At 37.9% G+C, this 26,822-nt stretch overlaps 1 protein-coding gene across 3 annotated transcripts in view; it reads left to right on the forward strand.

Moving 5' to 3' along the window:
- The first annotated feature begins 1,391 nt into the window (after positions 1–1,391).
- Positions 1,392–26,822, forward strand: part of LOC145671603 (protein regulator of cytokinesis 1-like) — a 73,924-nt gene continuing 48,493 nt past the window's right edge. The window contains exons 1-4 of one of the 3 annotated variants that reach the window (XM_081740797.1): positions 1,392–1,651; positions 10,055–10,211; positions 18,766–18,864; positions 24,592–24,732. In XM_081740797.1, the coding sequence (XP_081596923.1) occupies positions 1,614–1,651; positions 10,055–10,211; positions 18,766–18,864; positions 24,592–24,732 (435 nt within the window). In that variant the 5' untranslated portion in view covers positions 1,392–1,613. The remainder of the gene's footprint in view (positions 1,652–10,054; positions 10,212–18,765; positions 18,865–24,591; positions 24,733–26,822) is intronic. The other 2 variants (XM_081740801.1, XM_081740795.1) reach the window with 2 other exon arrangements.

Raw genomic sequence — 26,822 nt, forward strand, 5'->3', positions numbered from 1 at the left:
AGACATCATTTCGTAGCGCTTTGCGACAACGCATTGCAAAATTTGTATTTTACTTTGCGATTTTTGTTACTGTAGTTATAATTACTTATTGCGTTATTTGCATTGAGTCGAATTCGCTGATTTTGCGATAGCCTTTACGAAATGAGGCCGCAGACAGTATTTTAGATTGGAGAATGCGTTAACTTATTCATGAACATTGTGAGTAATATCTATCGGGATAAATGAAATACTAAGAAGAAAATTATCAATTTTTATTTTTGTTACAAAGTAAATTGATTATAGAACAATTTTTACAAGGCTAAAATCAATACACTAATGGCTTTAAGACCAAATAGCAAAATCACTATACATATTTCGTGATGCAAATTGATGGACGAAAAATATTGTATGGGATAGCTGGGCACATTGCATTACCGTTTGCGTTAACGCAACGCAAAGTTTGCGGTTTAGGTAGCGATAATGGACATAACAATTATAATGATTGTCTGCATTTTTGGGTTACGTTGCTATACTTAGATTTTTTCGAAGGCTGGTATGGAATAACAACCAACGTCAGTAAGAGGCGACTCTTGAGGAAAGTGACATTGGTAAAAACTAACATTTTACAAATGCAAAAAAAATGAAAATGAAATGAAATCTGTAAGTTTTACGTCCCACGGTTATGCCTATTAGGCTAAAGGAGACGGTGATTATGAGAAATGAATGGAATGGTGGAATGAAGAAAGTGGGAGGAAACGGGAGAACACCGAGAAAACCCACGGGCACGGTTTTTGACCACCACAAAGTCCACACGGCGCGAGCTGGGATCGAACCAGGGACCCCAAGCACCGGAGGTGAACGCTCTACCATTGAGCCACCGCGCCCACCATTTTACAAATGCAATCCAGGAGAAGTTTACTGCGCAATTGTATGATGGAATTTCACTTACAGTTTAAAACATTAATGGTCGCAAAGCAAAAGTTCAAACAAAACACACCAATCACTTTTTGTTCGTTGTTATGCATATTTTGTACATTATTATTATTATACTCAGTAACTATAATAATAATAATATACGTCAGTGGTAGCCCTTGCCTTCAAACCAGTATACGCCAGTGGAGAGCATGCCAACCCTATCCTCAATTATAAATGGGAGAATATATTTTCAAATAGTTATGAAAACATGAAGTTCAAGTTTGATGTATTTATAATCAAACGTGTTTCTAAAATGTATTTAACCTATCAATTTATTTCTTGTAACACATAACTAAAAGGTAGCGACTGCATCCACACCCAGGTACGATATTAGTGTGAAAACTATATTGGTAATGGTCTTAGTTACGAATGTACTCTGAGAGGATGGAGAGGCTGTGCTTTAACTGCTACAAAAGTGATTATCCAATCAAATAGTCAGGTTCCAAAATCCGCTTGATTTCAAAGACAAAGAAGTGAGGAATACGGGAACGCATATCGCTGTTTATAGTCGTTGTCATTGAATTTGTAGTTATAAGTGTTGTGCCATAAGTAATTCATTTGTGTTGCGAAGGAAAAGTTCTTCGAATTGAATTGTTCGTTATAATATGAACTTTCCACGTTCCGCTTTATTAAGAGGGTGACTTGCTGTTTGATTAAATATGTCTGGAGTAGAGAAGCTCTCAGAACAACTTAATTCGTAAGTAAATTTAACGTTATTTTACGAAGAAAGCGGTTTATTAATCCTTGGTGTGTAAGTTTTAATAGTAATACAGCAATGATATTTGGTTTGAGTATTTGATAGGACTATATCTTCGAAATTTTTTAGCCTGTTAAATGATATACTGGTAGGCGTATTGACATAAGCAAAGGATAACTCTCTCTTAAGTATTGTATCATGGAATTACTTCGTAACATATTAACATATTGAAATAATTACTCGTTGCTTGTGTTACATAAACCTGTAAAAGTCGTTGAGAAGATAACATTTCAGTAGATCTTCAGTAGAGCTCACAGACACAAGAATACGTAGGAAACTTTAAAACGAACATACAAATTTGATAACTTCAGTAGCGTAGAAAATTGCTTCTATCAATTAGCTTTATGTACAAGTCATAGAAAAGTAAAGTTGGGTGAACTTTAGAATACACGCTTCAGCTGCACATATATAAGTAGGGCCGCTTTAAAAGAATATGGTAGATTAGATTAAGAGTAGGATCGGGTTAGCGGCATTACTCGAGCAAACGGTTTTACCAAATTTTTACAATTTTTTTGCATGTTCTTGTTTCTTTTTACAGAACATGCACCAAATGAGGTGGTAGTGTATAAACCACAAACCAACTTGGCCAAGGTGGTCACTAAGAAGCACGAATGCTATATAACCGAGTCAGGGCAAAAGAGTATCAGGGGGTCCGTGCGAAGCAAGGGGATGCGTACGTATGTAGCAGGCGCGTTAGCGACGAGAGGCATACGCATAAACGAGAATAGTGGAAACTTACTTAAATTTTCGCTATAATTTTTACCTTCAGAAACACTTATATAATCGTAATAATTCTTACCTTCAAGATGACTTCACTGCTTTCCCCGGTTAGAAATGGCCGGCTGCGAAGAGAAATTCGTCTGTTCTGAATTTTTACTTTTCCACACTTTGCACAGTTAATTTTACGTTTCAACCATGACGCTGCAAAAACTTCATATGATGTTTTTTAAGACACAATTCGGGTTAACTTTACAACGCCCGTTCCAGCAGGTATACTTACTCAGAAACGAGAAATTACACACTAATAATTTTATGAAAATTGATTAAGACTTACTTAACCTTAAGCTAACCGTTCCTAACCCCTGTCCTACTTATATCTTACTCTACGCTACCCTACCCTTCCCTACTCTACTATACTTTTTAAAAGTGCCCTACTTATCGATGCGCAGCTGGAGCGTGTCTTGTAAAGTTTCCCCTACAATTCTTTGTAATAAAACCGTATGTTTGCATTACATCCATCGCAAACGTCCATTGCTAACACGAACAGAACATTCACGCCTTTTATTTCCACTTCGCGTTCTTGTATACTTCCGCTTCAGTAAATAGTTACACTTAGAATACGTTCACTACCATTCAAAATATTTTCCAATATGATATCCACTGACGGAATTTACTTATATCCACACTCTGCTTCTTTTACATCGTATTTTACCTATAAATTTTGTTCTCGGTAGGACCGTCTGCTCGAGTAAACCTTAATTCGTAATCCTGAATACCTCTACGTACGGTTGGAGCCGTGGTGGCTCAATGGTAGAGCTTTCATCTCTGGTGGTTCGGGTCCTTGGTTCCAATCCTCGCTCACGCAATATGGGCTTTGTGGTTTACAAACACCGTGTGCGTGAGTTTTCTCGGGGTTCTTGTTTCCTCTCACTTTTTTCATTCTACCCTTTTATTCATTCTCATCATAGCCTTCTTCATCCTGCACAGCATAACCGTGAAACATAAAACTGAAGAATTTTATATATATATATATATACAGGGTGGGCCATTTTAATTAATCCACGGAAATATCTGAAAAATGATAAAACATAGAAGAAATGTTTCAAGCACACGTTATATACTGCTAAGGGGGAAAACCAATTCCGCCAAAAGTACCCCTCTCCGCCCCCCCCTAAATGGGGGTAACGGGGGGTTACTTTGAAATGTCAAATGGGAACATGGGTCGAGTAATACCTCGTTCGAAAGGTCTTGGAAAACTAAGTAACGCTGTACCAAAAGATGTTCCATATTGTGCACAGGTTTCAAAATGGCCGCTATGATATGGTTCGGAAACTCCAGTACCCGTAGTGTGAAAACCATGGAAGGTAAATGAATGGAACAAAATTGAAATATGTAAATATCATAGGGCATATCGAACGGTGTGGTCCCTGTGATCCCAGTGGCCTCCCTAAAGGGGTCTTAGTGGCTAACGTCAAAATTTCAAATAGTAACATGAGTCGAGTGGTACCTCGTTCGATAAATCTTGCAAAATCTAACATATTGCAGGAGAAAACGATTGATGTGAAATGGCAGTGTTCTCAAAAGGCCGCCGAAACATAGTATCCGTGTCAGAGAAAAGGTTTAGTACCCGTAGTATGAAAGCGATTGGAGATAAATCAACAAAAGGAAAACTGGAGTAGCTAACTGACGTAAGGCACATCGAGAGGTGTTGTCGGGGTGACTCCAAGGGCCAACTGAAAGGTATCCGGGGCCAACTTGAAAAATTTCAAATAGCAGCTTGAAGCGAGTAACATCACGTTACATAGACAAATTAATATCAAACAGCTTCTGTAAGAAAATTTTCGACATGAGACACCGTTTTCAAAATGATCCCAAAGACATGGTGACTGTGTCTAAGAAAACGTCTAGTGCCAATAGTATGAATACGGCTAGACATAAATGAAAATAACGAAAATTAAATAGGAAAACCACGGAGGCGTTCCAAGGCTCGAGAATAATACAACAGAGATAAAAATATTAGAGTAAAATTGCCATAATGTATAGAGAAAAATCCAAGTCCTGCCAAATAATCTCTCCCTGCGATCTGTATGTGAGTGGGGTGGAAAGTAAAGTGAAAGTTCAAACGAGAACTCTACTTTAATTCGTAAATTAAGGCTAACCTTACAAATAGGTATGGTGTGGTTGAAACATTTGTTTGTAAGGATGACGCCGTAGTGACTAAAAAAAGAGAAACTTTTATGCAATGCGTGCTGGTTATTCAGAAAGCATTTCGGGGATATACGTACACACCGTTTCGTCCCTCAAGCTCACAATATGACATGAACGCTAATAGTTAATCAAAATGTAACTGTGGCCATCTGCGTTAACTTAGTGCACTAATTCTCTATGCATGAAGTCTGCCTTCCAAACAGCATTGGGTAGGTCAAGCGTACGCCGAACCGTTGTCCGGTCGGACATTGAAATTTTGAAGTTAGCCCACAAGACCCCTTCAGGGAGGCCACTGGGATCACAGGGATTACATCATTCGATATGCCCTATGATATTTACGTATTTCAATTTTATTCCATTCATTTACCTTCCATGGTTTTCATACTACGGGTACTGGAGTTTCCGAACCATATCATGGCGGCCATTTTGAAACTGGTGCACAATATGAAACATCTTTTGGTACAGCGTTACTTAGTTTTCCAAGACCTTTCGAACGAGGTATTACTCGACCCATGTTCCCATTTGACATTTCAAAGTTACCCCCCGTTACCCCCATTTACGAGGGGCGGAGAGGGGTACTTTTGGCGGAATTGGTTTTCCCCCTTAGCAGTATATAACGTGTGCTTGAAACATTTCTTCTATGTTTTATCATTTTTCAGATATTTCCGTGGATTAATTAAAATGGCCCACCCTGTATATATATATATATGGTGCTTTCTGCTTTATGGGACTATGGATTTCTGTCGTTGTATCAGAATCCGTGCTTTCTTTAGTGATTTTGTCAACGTTAACTGTTGATCCGAATAAAGTTTCCCTTGATGGAAGTATTTGCTAGTTTTGCTTTACGTATATTTGTTAAACATATTTCATTAAAAAAAAAAGGTTAATAATATTAATCACAATTAAATAAATCCTTTTATAGGATGAGGAACCAGATTGATTTTTTCCACTGAAAAGGAGCGTATAGATTGTCAGTTTCGAAAGTTTACAAATAAAATATTTTTTGAATGGAAATGGTTACAAACTTCTGCAGGGTGGCCACGCGTCGGGAATTTCGGGAAAAGCTGGAATTATGCGTGAATTTTTAAGACCTGGAAAAGTGCATGGATTTATCTATAGATCTTTGAATTTTTAAAGAATAAGCGAAGTTACAAATTTGAAGTTTTATTGACATTTATTAATATTTTAGAATATTTTCAAGACTCTACATTTCGGGTTGAGGTAAATTCCCGTGTTAGGGACAGGGACAAATATTTAGAATCGTCTTCCATTTTCGACTCAAGAAACACAGGTCTCTATTGGTCTGTAAATTGACTTTGGTGTAGGTATCTACAAGAATAACTTATTGTACTGTTTCCTGGTTCATGATGTTAGGAAGAACATCAAAGGGTTCCCTTTGCATAAGACTTCGTTTCAAGAAGGTTGACTCTATGACCCACTTCTCCGGGATTGGCTAATCAAACGTGAAAGAGATGTTTATTTTGCAGGTTGCCGACTTTGCTCTCAGGCTATTATTTCTGTTACCAGTATGGGATGCCAACCATTAATTAGCCAGGGGGCGCGGTGGCTCAGTGGTAGAGCGTTCACCTCCGGTGCTTGGGGACCCTGGTTCGATCCCAGCTCGCGCCGTGTGGACTTTGTGGTGGACAAACACCGTGTTCGTGGGTTTTCTCGGGGTTCTCCCGTTTCCTCCCACTTTCTTCATTCCACCATTTCACTCATCTCTCATCATCACCGTCTCCTTTAGCCTAACCGGCATAACCGTGAGACGTGAAACTAAAGATTTTCATTAATTAGCCATATGCAAGGGAAGAAACACGCAGAAGAGAATAAAGCCTGTGATTCGTCCAACTTTCACACATTTATAAGACCATCACTTCTTCATCACGAGTGAAAAGCATACAAACTAACACTATTTCGTGTTTAGCTTCGTCAAGTGTGAAAGGCCCAGAAACTAGCACTAGGAAGAGGTTTGTACTCGTTACCTAACTTCTGTTTCCTTGGATGAAGTAGAGCCTCAGATCTCCTAGGAGCATTCATGGACTCTGTGAAACCCCTTGATGTCAAAAATGTCATACAGGTTTCTATGGATGGACCCACGGTGTATTTAAAGTTTCGTCAGGAGTTTAATCTGAAATTAAAAGAATGTTACTCGTGTCCTTGAGACTTAGGCAGTTGTGGTTTGCATACGTTAAATACTTTTAAAGTTTGTGTGCTCGCAGTAGATTGGGATATTGCAAAGTTTTTGCGTTCTTTGTACAATTTATTCAATAATGTTCCTACATGGAGAACTATATATACTGAATTAACAAGTTTCGATATGTTCCCATACAAATATTTTCCTGTCCGTTGTTTATTAAATAGAAAAATAGCACAGCGAGATCTTAATGTATGCTTGCCTGGCTCAGAGAATTTGTGAAACAGGTATCATCTTTGAAGATGGTAGCAAACAGTCTTGTAGCAGTTATGAAGTAGTAAAACACCCTCTTGAAGACCCAGTGTTAGGCCCCAAACTAGCTTTCTTTAAAACCATAGCTAGTGACATTGAATAAATTTCTCACAGATTTTCAAAGTGACAGATCTTTAACTTCCTTCCTAGACTCATAGTGCAGAGGTGTGTGTTCGTGTGTGCAGTTATGCAAAGGTTTGTGAAACCAGGACACGTTGAGAATTTTCAGAATGATGTACAGAAAGAAGAAAACTTGTTGAATTCAACAAATGTTGATGTAGGATTTGTCACAAAACAAGAAATACGAGGATATAGAACTAGCCAGCTTCTACAGGGATTGTCGAAGAATATTGCAGAAAATTATCATAAAAATATAGGAACGATTACCACTAGAATTTAAGTTGACAAAAGCCATACCTTGGTGGCATCCAGAGGTTTCCTGCATGTGATGAAGGGTGAGGGGTCCGCTTAAAGGAACTTGTAACCATATTGGTTAAAAGCAATTGGCTTGACGACCACACAGCTGGTGTCGCTGCTCTGCAATATTGTTCTGTAGTCAGTGATCCAAATATCAGAATGCATCTTAAATCTTTCGATAAAAAGTGTCACAGACTAGACAGATTGGTCTAATGTAATTTCTACCCACAGTGCTGAGACAGATGCCTTGATGAATGTTCTCCGTTCGACACTAATACTCTCTCACGGAAATGCAAATTAGGAAGGAAGCTTTTCCGTAAATAAGGAGTGCATTGTTGAGAACATGGCAAAAGAGACTGGTTGCACAGAGAACTGTGTATGACACTATCAGATAGAATGGGAAAGTCAGAAACGTAAAAATCACAAAACCTCTTCTGAATGCTGTCCGTTGTGCTAGACAGAATAATCAAGCTACTTTGGATAGGAAAAGGAAGAAGAAAGCATGTGAAGATGAAAATGACATGAACAGGAAAAGAATGAAGTTGTTAAAGAGCTAGAAAGTAAAAAGGCTAAGATATTGATAGTGAACTTGAAAAGTTCTATTCAAATCTCACGTAACATGAGTTTTTTTGGTGTATACATCAAAGTAGCTACAGTGACATAATTTTGTACAGTTCTTCCCTTTATTACGAGAATAGATATACTTTTGTGTGTGTGTGTGTGAAAGAGAGAGAACAGGAAATTCTAGTAGTTACTTGATTTGTTGAATCTGTGCATATTCAATTGATAATAAATTTAGGTATACATGGAGCACACATGTATAAATGATATAAATGATGTATTATATATATATATATACCTACCTGTTCAGACCCTAGAGTAATGGGGAATTTATGAAATAACTTCCATACAAGCGTCCTTGAAAAATATTATGATGCTGAAAAACCAGAAAATATGCGTGAGTTTTATCTTGCTATTTGAGTGGCCACTCTGTTCTGTTCTCGGCAAAAAATAGACAGTTCAACATACACTCAATGTATATGCTGTTCCTAGTAAAACTATTTCGATATATGTGGGCATGTTACTTCGTCAGTATATTTAAAGCGATTGAATAAATTACCAGTATTAACATCACGGTGGTTTGAATTTTCCCCAGCCCAAATGTCAGTTTTTTCTGGGGCGGGGGGGGGGGGTCCCAGTTCCATATACAAAGAATCTCACAATAAAACTTAACAAGCTACCTCCAAAAGTATACTTCGAAACATTGGATTGAAACAATAACTTAATAGTTATTTTCAGTCGTGTTTCTTAGTACACATCTTGTTTCAGAATTGGCTTAAGACAGGGGTGCAAATAAGCAACGAAATTTTACAAGCCCAAGAAAGAAAGCTATTGGCCCACATCCCACAATATAGATAATTTACTTACCTTCGGTATGATAATAAATACTCGTCCCGGGCGAGTGGTTATTTGCATCCCTGACTTTATGTATTTATCAAGAGATCATTATTAGAACAATACCATTGGAGTTTGGAAATCATGCATAACTAATTTTGTTTGCGGTTGATCAAGTTTGTTGCATTAGTGTTCAGGTATAATCTATTGTATAAAAGTGAAATGATTCTTGTGTGATCGCATCACGTGGAGATGACTACGTACCTCAAACTATAACGGATGTTATATTCCAAAGGCACTTGGTATTTAGAATGTAACATCCGGTATCGTCAGAATACTCATTTGTGTCTGTGTAACTTTCACAATCTGTAATATGGAGAGACGATTTATTTTTGTTTGTGCTGTCCGAATCTCACTCAGCAAATTATCACGAGATGTATCTGAGAATAAACTTTCTCCTGCCATGTCTACATCACTTGTACCGTACTTAGGACATCTTCACCCGATCAATAGAAGTGGCAGAGACAAACCACCAAGCTCCACCTTGCTCAGGGGCCTTGAACAGTGCACCAATCATAATGATGATGAAAGGGGAGAAACTTGATTAATATTAAAGAACTCTAAGACTAACAAGCTGAACATAAAGCAAGTGAGGACCAAACCCAAGTGATTTATTTTCTTCAGAGATTTAATACATATAAAATAATTTCGTAAAGTTTTGTAAAATATACAAAATTTTTGTTTGTTCCTATCTTACATAATCGGAATAACAGAAAAGAAACGCGCTTTCATTTATTTTCACTTCAAATTAACTTATTTTGGGATTTGATTTAAATCAATCCACCCTGTTGCTTGACAGGAGCATAATACATAAACATAATGCAGTTTTAAATTTTACCATTGGGAAATAATAAAGCACATGACTAAAAATTTGTCATCTTTCGTACATTTTCTTCAGTAATGTGGAATCTTGTCAATGAACAGACAGCTGTATTATTTATTTTTTATTCGTGGGATATTATTTCATTTAATGGAGGTCATAAGTTTCGTAACTCTCTTTATCTTTTATTTTATATATGTATGTATATATATATATATATTAAATAGCTGTGTTAAATAATATTGCTACATTTATGAACATTCTTCTTTTGTAGCTCATTATCATTCAGTCCGCACATCGAAACTATTGTTAGAAGATGTGACAAACATTTCCGGGAAGGCATTCAAGATCTTTGTCAGATCTGGTTAGAACTAGGTTTGACTGAAGAAGAAATGGAGATGAGAGTCAATGCTGCATGTTCACATACAAAGGTAAGATCTTGATAGAAATATTAGTTCTCAGTTAGATGCATAGTTTTGACAGTATTATCGTGAAACAGATTTTACTCATGGTAATTACTCAGCTTACAATTCAATGGTTTAATCTGGGATAGATTTTCTCATATGCCTGGTATCTTGTGTTAACTTCTCTTACTTATGGTATGTTCTGTCAGGTTCTTACAAATCTACAGCCTTTCTTTCAAGTGTGCCCCTTCTGGCGCTGCTGGATTTGTTTTTTCCCCGACCTCCCTCGAAAGAGAAGGGACAAGTTGCTGCTGTCGAAATCTTTCAATTATTGGATGCGGAATTATTTCAGACTTCGCTGTGCTCTGTTGTTAGCCATTCTAAATAGCCTACGATCTTCACTCGTCAAGATCAAACGACAAATTGACAACACAGCTGAGATCATTCACTTGTTTTCCCTAATCAAAGAGAAAGTTTCCTCCGTCAGAGGGTGGCAGGATTGGGGTCGAAGTATTTTTTTGCATATTTTCCAAGGGCACACCTGAAATAGACAGGCTCTAAGGTATCCTGGAAAAGTCAAGACGAAATGTAATGAAACACTCAGGGAAAATTATGCTTAAACTGGAAGTCAGGGAAGTTTGGATATTTTTGATTAGGTGTTTTTCAGTTTTGCTTGTGTGTTGAGGTAAGTCGATGTTTCAAGCACGTGGGCCCAGTCAACCAAACTGAGGGCAAAATGTTTTCCAGTAACACACACACTGTTAATATTTGCTTTCAAGATTATTTATTTCAACCTAAGTTTCAATATATTGTATCGTGAAATTAAGGTGGTAACTTCTCATACAGAGTGTTTCAAAACAACACTGACGACATTTGGAAGGTGGTTCCCGACACTAAGATAAGACAAAAAGTATAGACCAACATGGGTGCACAAGTGCTTCCTTTCGGAGTTATAGGCTGCTGAAAACATGCAAAAGTGAACTTTAGAAGGCCTATAGCTCCAAAACTGAGAGACCTACCGTAGTCGGGTCAAGACTTCACTTAGGAACTAGTATGTGTTTTACCCAAATATCCATGTTTCTGAATGCTTTGGTACTTTCGCAACAGTTTTTATAGAGGTAGTTGGTGAGCACTTCATTATATGCTCGTAGCCAAACTCCCTCTATAAAAGTTGTTGCGTGAGTACCTTGAGATCCTGAAACATGTACTTTTGGATAGCGCACATATTAGTTCCTAAGTGAAGTCTTGGCCCGACTACGGTAGGTTCCATAGTTTTGGAGCTATAGATGTCAGGAATCACCTCCCAAACGTAGTCAGTGTTATTTTGAAACACCCTGTATATTTTAGGTAAAATCTGATTTCTTATTAAATACTTGCATATGAAAAATATAAAACCTTCTTTCAATATCCGCCCCTTTTTTTTAATGGAATTTGGGGGAAAATTAAAATCTCATTTTCTTTGGATCAGCATCTTCAAACTTTTCTTGGAAATTGTAATGTAACAGCTGCTTATTATTGGGGGGAGGGAATAGTTAGTTTCGTAAAGGCATACTATTAATGGATATTAAGGTGATCTGGTAGCCCTAGCAACTTTGAAAGTTAGCCCATTTAAAAAACCTAGCAAAGTTTTTTACTATTTTCTTCTTTATTATTAAAGTACTAAATTTGAACGTCACGCGTCGAAATTTGAACAAACCTAGAGGAGAAACATATCTATGCCTGCCTGTTTTAGACTTTGAAAAAAAAAGAAAAAAAAACTAAGAAAGATTCCATGTTTGACTTTAAAAATTTGGCAACGCAGCTGTAACCCTCCCACTCAAATTTTGAGCTGGTGCCTGCTTTTGTTCAAATGTCTATTGACTCCTGTGTGATTCTCTCTGTCCGCGTCTAACGGTCGTTTTTCTGTCTGTCCTTCGAGTCGTGGTTGCTTGAAATGTGAATGTCAACGAATAATCACTTTGTGAGTGACAGCAGGAGGGATAGCAGTACAAATATCTGTCCGTGAAAAGACAACGGAAAGCAAGATATTCCTGCCGACCAAGAGAAAAATGTCTCACCGGCTTTTAGCTTCAGAAACATAAGAAAAGAGCAGAAAGAAGCAGTGTTATGTTTAATATTTCCGTGGTTATTTTTTGCGTTTCTATGTAGCTTTATTTCTATACAGTGTTTGAATGTTGAATGAAAGATGATAAATTGAATGGTTAATAGGTAGATAGATAAAAGTTAGATAGATAGGCATATAAATGCAGGAAAAATATTTTCCAAAAATGATTACAAATTTAAAAATACAAATAACTAGAGAAGATATATAGGACCTAACACATCAAACTGAAGTTCTACCATTCTTTATTATGACAATTACTTATTTTAAAATGTTATTCATGCTAACTTCTTTATATTTAGTGTTCATAAAAGCATCAATGTGGTATAATTAAAATTCGATTGTTCCACTTTCAATGACAAATTATGCCTCCTCCTCTAAAAAGAAATCATAGGCGCAACCTGTGCCCCAAAATCTGACTGTAGGCACCTCTGTAATCCAGAGAAGGCTAGGAAATGAAGTTTCTTTGTGTAAAATCTTTCCGAGTCCCCTAACAACATCAACTAAAATTTCTTTACACACATCCCTGGGTGTAACAAAATATATTGCTTCTTTTGCGTTTGTGTAAAAATATGTATTACTATTCTAAATGCTCCCACTCTTGTGTTTTGAACACCTCACAAAATAAAATTCCCAGCGTACTTACTGATTAAATGGGAAACTGAGGTGAGATCCCGATTGCAATACGTACATTTCCAGGGTTTCCCAGAGGGAAGTATTGCGTCGCACACTACACCACACATCTTTTAGGTGAGAACTGTTAGTTTTATGCAAAGATGGAAGACTATAAACAAATGCATCCCAGTGAAATTAACAAACAGATAGACGGACCACAGAGTCTGATTTGGAATCTAAAGATGTAGGAGGGGACATGTTTATACGAAGACTGACAGTGTTAGAGGAAGAAGTCTACATCTGAAGGGTAAGGGGAAAAAACAAGGAATGTCCATACATGTGCTTTACCGGGTGCTTTGTCCTATCTGTTGGTGACTCTTGGTATTATTTGATTGTATATGCCATGCACGCGTAGATGTAGAAATATCCATGTAAAAAGGGACGAAAGATTTAATAACCCTATTCTTTGTACGTGATTTCCAATATTAAAATGCCGTTTTCTCAAAAATGTAATTTTGTGACATTCCTTCTTTTTTCCCCTTACCCTTCATCTGTTCTACGCAACACAATACGAAGGGGATATTATTATTACCCTTAAACCCGACCAACTAATATTTCTGGCTACACCAATGCCTTCAAATAAGTAGAAAACATTCTTGCATATCTAATTTTATCCTGTAGAGATGGTATAGAGAATTGTAGGCGGACCCTGAGGGAAGGGTCGCTCGCCACCTCCAATGGCACAAGCACCAGTCCTGCAAAAGTTCAAGTCTGTACAATATGAAACTAAAGTAACTCTAAGTAGCAATGTTACAACTCACCGCTACCCCATCCCTCAGGAATCCGGCCTAGATCCGTCCCTGGTCGAGACTTACACTGTCGCATCGAGTCGAAAATGTCATGTGGAAAGTAAAGGTATGAAAAATGTAATCTTACAGCCTTTTGTGTCGATTTCCTTATAATTTGTGGGAGGCCCGTCCTAGTGTGCTAATTGACATGGGGATGCCAGGGATTTCTCCTCATCAGACATCTTTATCCCCCTGCAAGAGAAAATTTTCATCCCAGACAGGGATAACTTCCCCCCCTCTTACGTGTGTGATAGCTGGGTGCGTATATGAGTGAAATTCATCCGTCCTGGGGAAAAATATTCAATTCGCACACTGACCCGTCCAGTTATCCAGTTTTTATATAACTTGGTGAAGAATATTTTGCGAAATAAAGTAGTGGTGTTTATTTTGCGAAATAAAGTACTGAGGAATCTACTTACATAGTCAACCGGCCTGCAACTACAGCATGGGCTAGGGTGCCTGGTCTCTTCCTAAATTTTTTAGCCCCTCAAACCACAATGCATCCGTATGATATTGATACAAAGAAACCTAGAATTGTTACGATTACCCCCCAAACTTCAGCGACTGGTTGCGGGCCTGGTCAACAAGGTTTTCCAGGTATTACATAATTTAAACAAATTTGTATAATGCAAAATAAATTTACTAAATCATGCTCAATTTAAAAAAAAAGCCAACATCATTCAGATACAAGAACATAAAATGTTGCGTGAGCCGTTACCCGGCTTTATCAAACTTTATTCTCTTCTGTTCGAACTCACAATGAAAGTTTGCACAAGATATTTCACACGAATTTGATCGAGGGTGTACTTATGCAAATTATACAATCCCACAGCGTTCAGGCGCCTTGCGAAATTCATTTATTAGAAAAAAATCTAAAATTAGGAGATGCTATTGTGAACATTACAGGGATCTATATTTTTTTTTTCTTTGTGTACTTCCAGAAAAAGGGAGATGCAGACATTACCTATGAGTATACGGTAATTTATAAAATATTGTATTGTCACTGGACATATGTGCATGAAAAATTAAAGTTCTAGATCTAGATAGTATGGAAGTGGCCATGTGGACAGGCAACAAAGAACGAAAGTCACCATTTATTATTTTTATGGCCGAGTATGCTAGTATTTTGTTTATGAGAACTTTATTTAGTATTTTGTTTCTATAAGCAGGGCTGAGGAATTTTGTTCACATGCCATTTCACTTGATCATATTTCCCTCAAAAGTTATTCATGTAAGTATCTTTCAGTTATTTCTGAAGAGAGGATTTTGACCTCGCTTTCAAGGGGTAATTTTGCCCTAGATTGATCCCAACAATATTTTTTTCTATAATCTTTCCCAAAGATCACAAACTGACATCTGTACTATGTTATTTTGCGGAAATGGTAAGCTGACAAGTGACGACTACCCTTCTAGGAATTCGCAAAATGAAAATAAATAATTAAAAAAAAAAAAAAAAAAAAAAGACAGGGGGAGAGATGAGAAAGGAAGGTTTTGGTTGTACCGTTGTTTGTCACCTGTTGAGCGAGGCAGAGAACTAAACTTGCCGCTCGACTCGGGCGGAAAGGAAAAACTATACCGTCGCAGGGAGTTCAGGTCTTATTGTTGCCATGTTTTCAAAGTTAAAGGTAGAAGTTTTCTTACTGTGTGTTTTTTCAAAATCTAAAACAGGCAAGGTATAGATATGCGTCTCCTCTAGGTTTGTTCAAATTTTGACATTTGTAACTTTAATAATAAAGAAGAAAATAGTGAAAAACTTTCTATGCTTTTTAAATGGGCTAACTGTTAAGGTTGCTAGGGATACCAGATCACCTTAACTTGAAGATGTTTCATAAAATTTATTCACCAGCTCAAATAGCATTTCTTTGGTTAGTTTACATGTTTGCTTATTCACTTATTCACTGGCATTCATCATTAGTTGACGTTTATCTTATTGAATACCATGAGTCATGGAAAATGATTGGTTTGATATTGGGAAATCAGGGAAAAAGATAAAATAAATTTTGTAATAGCTCTATATATTTTCAGAATTAGAAGAGTCCGCCAGAAAAATGTATACACTCTTTGCCGTCCTGTATAAGGATACTGGCATTGATAATTGTTCTGAAATTTAAGTACGTTGTAGTATGGTTTTTCTCCCAACAAATGTCTGCATTGCCAATTGTTTTCAGTTAAGGTTTTTCGCTCAACAAATGTCGGTACTGTCAGCACGGGTAGTGAAGTAAGAAAATGGCAGGAGCATGCTTGACGTTCGAACAGTGTAAGTACAGGTTGGTGGTTCAGTACCCAACTCTCCTCTCCACTGACGCTGCACTTCGATGGCATTCCCGGAGCTCCTTCGTGGTTATGCGGTTAGTGTACGCGCCTTTGGCGTGGGGAAACCCTGGTTCAGTTCCCGGCGGAAGCTCATATGGTTCGGATTCCACGTTACTCAGTAGGTCCCGTCTCATATTGCCTCGCTGCTGAAAGGGACGTTAATCACAAAATCAACTGAACTCATTCGATGGCTTTCCCAAACCGATAAAACACTGGGGGCGCGATGGCTCAGTGGTAGAGCGTTCACCTCCGGTGCTTGGGGTCCCTGGTTCGATCCCAGCTCGCGCCGTGTAGGCTTTGTGATGGACAAACACGTGCTCGTGGGTTTTCTCGGGGTTCTCCCGTTTCGTCCCACTTTCTTCACTCCACCATTTCATTCATTTCTCATCCTCTCCTTTAGCTTAACCGGCATAATCGTGGGACGTAAAACTTATTTGGTCTAGGAATTAATTCGTGCGGGTGGACAAGAGATGGCGCAACGAACGGAGCGTCCCACAGTTCCGTGTATCCACACATGTGTTGCAAACCCCTGTCATCGCGTATCGTTCGTAGTATAGGGCAGTGGATTAAAGCGTCAACAACACCAGTTTGTAGTTAAGTGAACATGGCGCAATTTGTGCCTGATAAAGTGTTTTTGCGGGGTGTCCTGCTGCATTACTTTAACATGCAGAAAAGTGCGACTGAAAGTCATCGTATTTTGGTGGAAGTGTATGGTGACCATGCTCTAGCTGAGCGAACGTGTCAGAAGTGGTTTGCACGGTTTAGAAGTGGTGATTTCGGCTTGGCAGACCAAGAGCGAGCTGGACAGCCAAAAAAAATTAAAGACGAAGAATTGACAGCATTGCTCGAGCAGGATTCGTGTCAAACGCAGGAACAACTTGCAGCAGCATTAGGCGTTGATCAAACAACAGTCTCCAAACGCTTGAAAGCCATGGGAATGATTCAAAAGATGTCACATTGGGTTCCACATGAATTGAAAGACAGAGACGTTGAAAGACGAAAAACCATTTGCGAATTGCTGCTTCAACGACAGAGCAGAAAGGGGTTTCTGCATCGAATTATTACGGGTGATGAGAAGTGGATCCATTACGAGAACCCTAAACGAAAAAAGGCCTAGGTGAACCAGGTCCATCACAACCAAAACGAGATATTCACTGTGCAAAGGTTATGCTGTGCATATGGTGGGATATGAAAGGTGTGGTGTACTATGAGCTGCTGCAACCGGGTGAAACTATGAATGGAGAACGTTATCGATGACAATTAATGCGTTTGAAGCAAGCTCTGGCCAGAACACGACCAGAATGGGAGAACAGACATGATAAACTTATTGTTCAACATGATAACGCTCGCCCACATGTCGCAAAACCGGTCAAAACCTATTTAGAAAATGTCGGATGGGAAGTTTTACCCCACCCGCCGTATTCACCAGACGTTGCTCCTTCGGACTACTACTTGTTCGATTGCATGAACAACGATTTGATTGGACAGCGGTTTACTTCTTCAGAAGATATCGAAACATGGGTCTCTGACTGGATCGCTTCCAAGGATGAGGACTTCTTTCGCCACGGAATCCGTACATTGCCTGACAGATGGGCGAAAGTGGTGACTAACGATGGACAATATTTTTCTTAAGGTATTTATGTATTTTGTGTTTGTACTACAGCTTCAATGTGTGCGTACCAACCGCACGAATTAATTCCTAGACCAAATAATTTCATTTCATTTACTGATAAAACACTTCAAAACGTGCTTATACTGCTCGAACGTCAAGCGTGCTCCTGCCATTTTCTTCTCACTAACCGTGCTGACAGTACCGACATCTGTTGACCGAAAACTGTACTACAACATACTTAAATTTCAGAACCATTGTCAATGCCAGTATCCTCATACAGGATGACAAAAATTGTATAGATTTTTCTGGAGGACTGTGTAGAGGAACACCTTTAAATTGAAAGATTTTGTAACTCATTAATATTATGAGAATATACAGAAATTTTTGTAGTCATTAAGCAAGTTTTTGGTCCTGTCGAAGTGTAATTGGAAACATGTCAATATAAAGTTTTAGGCCCAGAAGGTCTGACATCCTTACATTTGTATATATATATCACTCTCTCTAACGAATGCTTGGCCATTGTTATATAAATAAAATATTAATTACATGTAAAAAGTTTGGGATCTAACGTAGATAAGTTTCTTAATTAGATGTTCAAGTTGCTATTGCATATTCAGGGTGTCTATAGGTCATGAAAAAGATACGAAATCAGAAAACGGGCATGAAAGTCACGAAATTTAGCTTTTGGGTCACGATTTTTTTTTTTTTTTTTTTTTTTTTTTTTTTTTTTTTTTATGTACAAATGTAAGTACAGATCGAAAAATTTTGTTCTATAAAACGTCAAAATTCACAACCAAAAATGTCTATGGTCGGCTTTAGACGCTACCAAAATCGCAAGCAAAGTAAGTTTCTATCGCATGGTTGAAAATTTGGCCTAATTCGCACCCAAATTCGCTCTTGAAAATGTTAGGAAATCTTATGATTTGGTAAAGAAAAGGTCACGAAATTTCATTTTGGAATTTTAGTAGACACCCTGATATTTTAAATTAGAGCACTAAGTTAGACTTAGATGATTAGAAATTGTAATTTGCTGCATCATTGACATGTAAGCTATCAAAACTGTTTGTGTTAGATTATATTTACTTATTTCAGCAACTCATGAAGGAGATGCTAAATGAAGAAACTGAATACAGAAATTCGACCATTAAGACTGTAGAAGATCTTTTCAAAGAGTATGGAAAAATAGCAAAGGTATGTTGTGTGTGTGTTGCTCATCTACTTTGATTGTTTACTTAGAATGTGTATTAGTACCAAACTTATATGCAAACTCTGTTGTGTATATTAAAACCTACTTGCCTATATAATATACAGGTTGTAACATCTCGTTGTTTACAGCATTTGGGAGGTGATTCTAGACATGACAACAAGGAAAAGTGTCTATGTAACACAGTGTCGAATACCCCATCTATCAGGATTTACGAGCATCGGAAAATATGAAGAGATGAACGCAAACTTGTTGGAATTTTCCCCATCCCAAAATTCCCCAGTGGTTTTTGGTTGGGGGAGTGAAACCCACAATAAAACCCAAAAAACCCACCTAAAAGAATATACTATAAAACTTGGATAGACATAATAATCTTAATATGAGTATTAATGATTATTCATATTATGAAAAAATCTTGTTTGTGCGCTCAACTCAGGAAAACAGTTAAGCCATTTGGAACGAATTTTTGAACATACAATAGTTAGTACCTACCCTGAGCTGGGAATTTATTACTTTGATTCAAGGCGTATCCTAGGAAAAGGAGTAGGGGAAGTTCAAAATTCATGTTTAAAAATAAATTGTCATGAGCCTTCCAAGTTAGGAAGATAAATCTTGGCACATAAACTCGTTAAAAGTAAGTTGGCATGTGTTGGAATTTTATTGAAAATTTTAGTTCTAAGGGGAGGGAGTAATTCCTTTGTTTCCATTGAAAGCGATATTGCCTGTTTGTGATTGAACAGTTTGAAATGAATTTTGAAACCTAGTTATTTATTTATTTATTTATTGTGTTACTTTGGTTAAAGGGCACATCATAATGGAAGTAAAGGGGGTCCAAAATTTCAGCCAAAATTACAATATCTCGTGAACACGTCAAGTTAGGATAGCGTCAAAGGAAATGGTTGAACAATTTGATATGAGTTTTAGAACCTATCTCAAGCTTGGATATTATCATGTAACTTTTCTTAAAGGGCGTATCCTAAAATAGAAGGGGGTTAAAAATTCATGTCAGAAAAAAAAAAAAAAAATTACTACACTTTCATTGATATGCGTATCCTAAAGGGTAGAGGAGGCTTAAACATTTTCCTTGAACCTAATTCTCCCAGTGCAAAGAACAGGCATTTCAGCTAGTGTGGAATCAAAAGTAATGCGGCTATTAATATAAACAGATAAAAGGTCTTTCTCCATGTGTCAGTTAATTACAAATCGAGAACGCTTCACTTGAAGAAGGAAATTACTAAAGATACACCTATATCTTCTCAACACTAACGGCAATCAGATCTTGGAATTCCCTAATTCTTCTTGCGTATCTGATGTAGTATGTGAAACTAATTCTCCTTGCGTATCTGTTGGAGTGTGTAAAGCACAGTACAATCGTGTCACAAAACCCGTTTAATCGTAAAATCTATTATAAGATATCCAATTGGCAACTGAAAATGAGAAAAATCCATTTCCAACATTTCAATTAAAAAAAAAAAAAAAAAAGTTTTCTTTTTAGAAAAAACAACCACCATTCAATAAAGCCTTTTTTTTTTTTAATTTTTTTTTTTTAATCTCTGGCTACTGAACTTCAGGTATTATGTCAGTATCAGGGTGTCTATCAGTCACGAAAAAGTCACGAAATCAGAAAACGGTCATGAAAGTCACGAAGTTTAGCGCCTGGGTCACGATTTTTTTAACTGTGCAAATGTAAATACAGATTGGGAAATTTTGTTCTATAAAACATCAAAATTCACCACCAAAAATGTCTGGTCGGCTTTAGACGCTACCAAATCGCAAGCAAAGTACGTTTCTATCGCATGGATGGAAATTCGGCCTAATTCGCACCCGAATTCGCTCTTGAAAATGTTAGGAAATCTTATGATTTGGTAAAGAAAAGGCCACGAAACAGTTACGAAATTTCATTTTGGAATTTTAGTAGACACCCTGAGTGTTTTCCTGGTGTATTTTGAGTGAAACTCAGGACGGCTGGCTCAAGGATTAGTATCATAAATGTAAGAGGGGATTTTATTCTTATTCTGTATTACATAAGATTATCTACCTCTTTGTTACTCTAGAACACTGTGTACTTCCTTCTCTCTAGAAAGTGTGTCCCACAAAACGCGTATGGGACTGTTTGTGCATTATTTTATTTCCCTTCTTTTCTTGTTATTTCTAAGTTTAGTTCAATGTTTCATGATTATGCACGGGGCTAAGGGAGACTGACATGCTCTGAATAATAATAGTGGCATGACGAAAGTGGTAGGAAACGGGAGAACCCCGAGAAAACCCATGCACACGATATTTGTCCACCACAAAGTGCACTTGGCAAAAAGCTGAGATCGAACTAGGAACTCTCGCTAGACGTGAACTACCGTGGTTCCATAAGGGAATTTCATAATTTCATATGTAGAGTAGAACAAATGCTTAAATGCTATATAAAGTAGGAATGTGGCTTTAAATATGCGTACAAAATTTAATAAAACCCAATAAAATCCGCTGGATTGTTTTTTAAGTCCTGGGTTTTTCACAACTCTAATGAACGCCTACTTGGAATTGTGGCAAAACAACGAGTCATAGAACTGCAGTGACAGGCGGCACACACAGAAACAGAACGCAGAGAATTCAAAGGTGCAGTAATTGGCTGTGTACGCTGATGACTTAAGGGATTCCCGAAAGGAAGATACGGTTTCCCAGTAATTTTCTGAAGGATACATGGATCAAAATAGGCGAAATGTACAGCTTGGCTACAATACGTACGGCATGCTGATAGATGTTGATAGCGTAAGCTGATTTAGGATGGCGGACGAAACATGATGTGCGGGGTTGTATACCCTCGTGCAGGAAGTACATGCGTACATGGAGCATGTAATTAACCACATTCGCAGTGATGGCATCACAAATATTGAACAGTATGGTATTCTGATTGCAATAGCAAGAATATTATCAGTTTGATGCAAACATTGTCCTAGTCGTTACGCTGGCGTTCGATACTTTGCGGCGGCTACCCTGGCCAGGGTTTTGTAGTGTTTCTCATCAGTTACATTAGGCAATGCCAGGACGATATCTTTCCAGCATCCCTGTTTTTTTCTCTACGCCGGCATGGTCAAAGTTGCTGCAATGTCATAAAGAGCATTTAAATAAATGAGGGCCCTACCATCACTTTTCATAGCCAGTTTGTGGATGAATAAGGGAACATGATGATTGCGTGATGCTGACTTCCTCAGATATGAGCTGTACATGCTTGAAGGACCACAATCATTTTCAATCCACGAGTTATACATACATTTCGGGAGGGGGGGGGATGCGACGGAGTGCTACCAACCCATATAAAAGTCTCTTGTAGACGAGCACCGAGAGGAAAAACAGCAGTGCTTTGTTTCTTATTTGTATCAACCTACCACGGGTGCAAAAGGTTTGTAGGCAACCCGCTAGAGGTCCTAATCTAGTTCTGTGTGACGCTTGCGGTACTTCGCTTTGCAGGTGTGATATTCATACGGTAGATTGCAAGTTACATCAAATTACATTTCTGAGTTAAAGTGGACAATTGTGGAACTGTGATTTGAAAGAATACAACAACTGGGAGACAATGTTCTGGTGTTAACTGAGGTAGTTTTTTTGTATGTGATATCATGGTGTGGCCAGAATGGCACATTTTTCCAAATCTGAGCTGGCTGATATGCATCTCTTGTATGGGGAGGCAAGAGATAATAGCCGAAAGACGAGGCGGTTGTATAGTGATAAGTTCCCTAATCGACTAGCACCTTCGCACGTCTTTTTTCAACGGTGCGATCTTCGTTTTCGAGAAACAGAATCTGAGACCCCAAATGGATATTGGAAGAATTCGAGATGTGCGAACTGTTAGGTTTGAAGAGGAAGTTGTTGCTGCAATGCAGGCCTGTCTTCAATCCAGGGTACGCGGTATAGCCCAGACATTTACACACCAATCATATTGTAACACAACGTGAAGAATGGGGGGTTGCGTAGCTCGAGAGGGCTAAAGCAACTGGGCAATGGTAGAGCAAATATATAACAAATAAAAGAACGGTTTTCAAATTAGAGAATGGTAGCTTAAGGTGTGTGAAGGGATAGATGGTAGAGCAAGGGAATAGCAACTAAGATTCAGTCTCACCCACAATAACAAGATGAGCAGGCCGGTGTCTGGTCCTTCTGAGGATGGTCTGAAGTTCTTCGGTAAGCCAAGTGGACCTTCGGTGAAGTAGTACTGCGGTTAAGTTACCATCGACTGGTCTCCTCTCAGCAAGTCGACCCGCAACAATGACCAAGCCAAATGACCGGGCTAAAACTCACCAAGATCAAGCTTTCTCAAGTCTATTTGTTCCGACTGTCTCTCTGACGTCATGCGGAAGAAAAGATCGAAATTTCCACGCAGTCATGGCCCCGTTCATTACCCCAGATAGACACAATTCGAGTGCACCTGCACTCCTATCGATGACACAGCGTGACTTCTCCAAAGTCCGTTCCGGGATGCAAACGTCGTCGAGAATTTCTTGTACCAAAGCAGGAAGGAAAGAACTTTTTCCTGACGACACATACTTACTCTGTAGAGATGCTTCCTAGTTGTGTCACAGACCCTGGGTAAATGTTCGGAGCGTCCATTGAACGACAATAAGGCATGACTATGAGAGTCCAGTGGAAACAAACTTATTGAGAAAGCAGCTGATCAAACCAGAAGTACGGAAAATAGCAAACGCGGATGAGACTGTTAAAGGTTAAGGTTCTGAAGGTTGCTACCACTGTTTATTGTACAAGATACATACAAGGAGCTTCCTTGTAGTAAGCAAACAGTTTTCAATTTTAATGACTGAAGCTGATGTCGGGCGACGTGGTCTGATGTTGTTGACATCTGCCAGGCGACGAACTCCCAAGGGCGATGACTGCAGCATTTCCAAAGAATAGATGAAATCTCGGGAAGGCTGGTGGACAGGCCTTCATATCCCGTTACAATATGAATGTGTGGCGCGTCCTTCATGACGAAACTATGCACCCATTCAACTTGACGAAAGTACCTGAGCTATTGCTACGTATTATTTCCGAACTATATCTTAAGCGAAAACTACAATGACACATTTTTATTCAGTGTTACGAACTTGAGGACGCGACAGTATAACAAACATTAACATTTTGTAGGCCTTTACAATAGTTATAATCCAAGTGAGGCGATGTGGTATGATCTAGTCATTCATTTGTTCTTCCATTTGAATGTGTTGCCGTATCATTATTTTATTATATTTTATTTTTTAATTTAATTTATTTTTTACTTGAAATAATTAATAGTACACATTTGTTGGATGTTGCTGTATTGACACCCAATTGTGTCTTAACGTTGATTAATACTCTTAAAATATTAGATATTAACACAATTTTGTGTAAATCTCTCTTGCTTTTGGATTGTTTTACAATAATTTTTTTTACTGTACTTAACGTCGTTTTCTTAAAAACATACACAAAATTGAGTACTTTCACTTTTCTGCAAAGAATTTCACTCTCAAAGAAAAAGAAATAAAACTGCCCCGAGTTTCTAGTGAAAATGAGAGAGAGAAAAGTCACCGCAAGATTCGAGTTCGTGACCTCCATTATTAAACGAGGACGTTGACATTTTATGTACTTTCTTTGTGTAAGTTCACACTATTTGATCATGTGTATGTAATAGTTTTTGTTTTGTAAGAGTTGTATTTCTCTACAGCTGCATTTCAATAGTTTATTCATTTTAATAGGAGCTGGGCTTTGATCCACACATTTGTTTTGATGATTCAAAGCCTCTGTTGCACATGAAAAGGAGTGTGGAGAGAGAACTAGAAACTTTGTCTAGGCTTAAAGGAGAACGCATGAGAAAGCTCGAGGACTTGAGACGACAGGTATGTCTTCAGTGCAGCGTATTCATATTCTCATAATCTTTTATATTAACATTATACGTGGGTTAGTCAAAAAGTTAGTTTTACTGCTTCAGAAAATAAAACAGGACAGAAATTTAACGATAACTTTATTTGTATCGTAAAGTTCCATTCACAATCTACTTTTCAACGTAAAGTTCCATTCACAATCTACTTTTCAACGTAAAGTTCCATTCACAATCTACTTTTCAACGTAAAGTTCCATTCACAATCTACTTTTCAACGTAAAGTTCCATTCACAATCTACTTTTCAACGTAAAGTTCCATTCACAACCTACTTTTCAACGTAAAGTTCCATTCACAACCTACTTTTCAACGTAATTACCTCCGTTATTTAAGCATTTGTCGAGGGGTGGTACAAGTTTTTCTATGCCTTCTGCAAAGAAATCCCGTCCAATGCCCTATAACCATTCTTGGGCTGCAGCTTTCACCTCGTCATCCAAGTGGTTTCGTCGCTTTGAAAAAGTTCGTCTTTCATGGGACCAAATATATGGAAGTCACACGGCGAAAGGTCTATGCTATAAGGAGGGTGATCCCACACTTTCCACCTAAACTTTGTCAGAAGTGCGCACGTTTTTGTGCTGCATGCGGTCTTGCATTATCGTGGAGGAACATAATACCTTTGGAAAGTTTACCTGGTCGTCGATTTTTTAAGTGCCGATAAATTTCAGAAAAATAAACACACTACTGAACAAGACCACTTATTTAATAAAAATACATTTATACGTGACGTTTCGATCTTCTAGCCAATATCCTCATCAGACGTACCATTCTCAAACTCCTAGGTATTATTTTCTTCATACACTTCTGCAAAAAACCCACTTGCTGCTCCATGTCGATTTCTCCCCTTCTGTTCTTCCACTTCTCAACAGCCCTTTTCAGCTTCGGGCCCATTTCAAACTGACACACAATCATAGTCATACGTCTTGCAAATAAAATCAGAAAAATAAACACACTGCTGAACAAGATTATACTTATTTAATAAAAATACATTTATACGTGACGTTTCGATCTTCTAGCCAAGATCCTCATCAGACATACCTCTGAAGATCTTGGCTAGAAGATCGAAACGTCACATGTAAATGTTTAGTCTTATAAGTGCAGTCTTGTTCAGCAGTTTTTTTTTCTTTCTTCCTAATTTTATTTGCAAAACTTATGACTATGATTGTGTCATATAAATTTCGGTGCAGTTACACCTTTAAAAAAAAAATAAAAAAAATAAAAATGCACGCATTTCCAATTTGGACGCCACTTGCAGCTGTCGAGACATGTTTGCGACTGATTATCAGAACCCCACTTGCTTCGTGAAAGCCGCTACATCACACGATACAGTTATATGTCTGCAGTGTTGCCACAGTTTCATCAAAATAGACTTTGACCGAAAATATTTACGAAGGAGTGCAACTAACTTTCTGACTGACCTACATATTTAAGTGTACTTACTTTTTGTATAAAAGAACATTATTACACAAAAATCAGGACGCTGAACTGGCAGCATGCGATTGCCCTAACCAATTGAGCTACCAGCCATGTGACCAGTTTCTGTGTTTTGACGTTTGTTTCATTTTGAAAATATTTTTTCTTAATACGTATGTTGTTGAATATTCTTCAAATGATATAAAAGTGCAGATAGCGAGCAGTGTTGACCACAAGCAGTAAAGATAAGAGAAAACTTAGTATTCACAAGTTTACACGAAGTAAGGAACGTCATCGAGGCTCACAGTCGTTACCGTAGTCTTCAATAAATGTGAAAAACGTAAAAAAAAAAAAAAAAAAAGGAAAGGTGAGGGATAAACTGAAATCGAAGCAACAAAACTTCATGTCAAATATCATTATAGCATACAAATGAAATTTGATCACTGTCAGAACTAATCACTTACTTTTTCTTTCCAAATGGCAGTATGTACGAGGGGGGAGTCCGAAAATAAGTTTTGCCTGGCGACTGTGGACAGAGGTCGGGATGCAAGACCAAAAATAGCATGTGACGTACCTTTATTTTTCCACATAAGTACCATGTACAATGAGACATTTGTCATACAGGTCTATATGCTTCA

Source organism: Thermobia domestica, chromosome 2 (genome assembly GCF_964235325.1).
Source record: "Thermobia domestica chromosome 2, izTheDome1.hap1.1, whole genome shotgun sequence".
Taxonomy (NCBI): Eukaryota; Metazoa; Arthropoda; class Insecta; order Zygentoma; family Lepismatidae; genus Thermobia; species Thermobia domestica.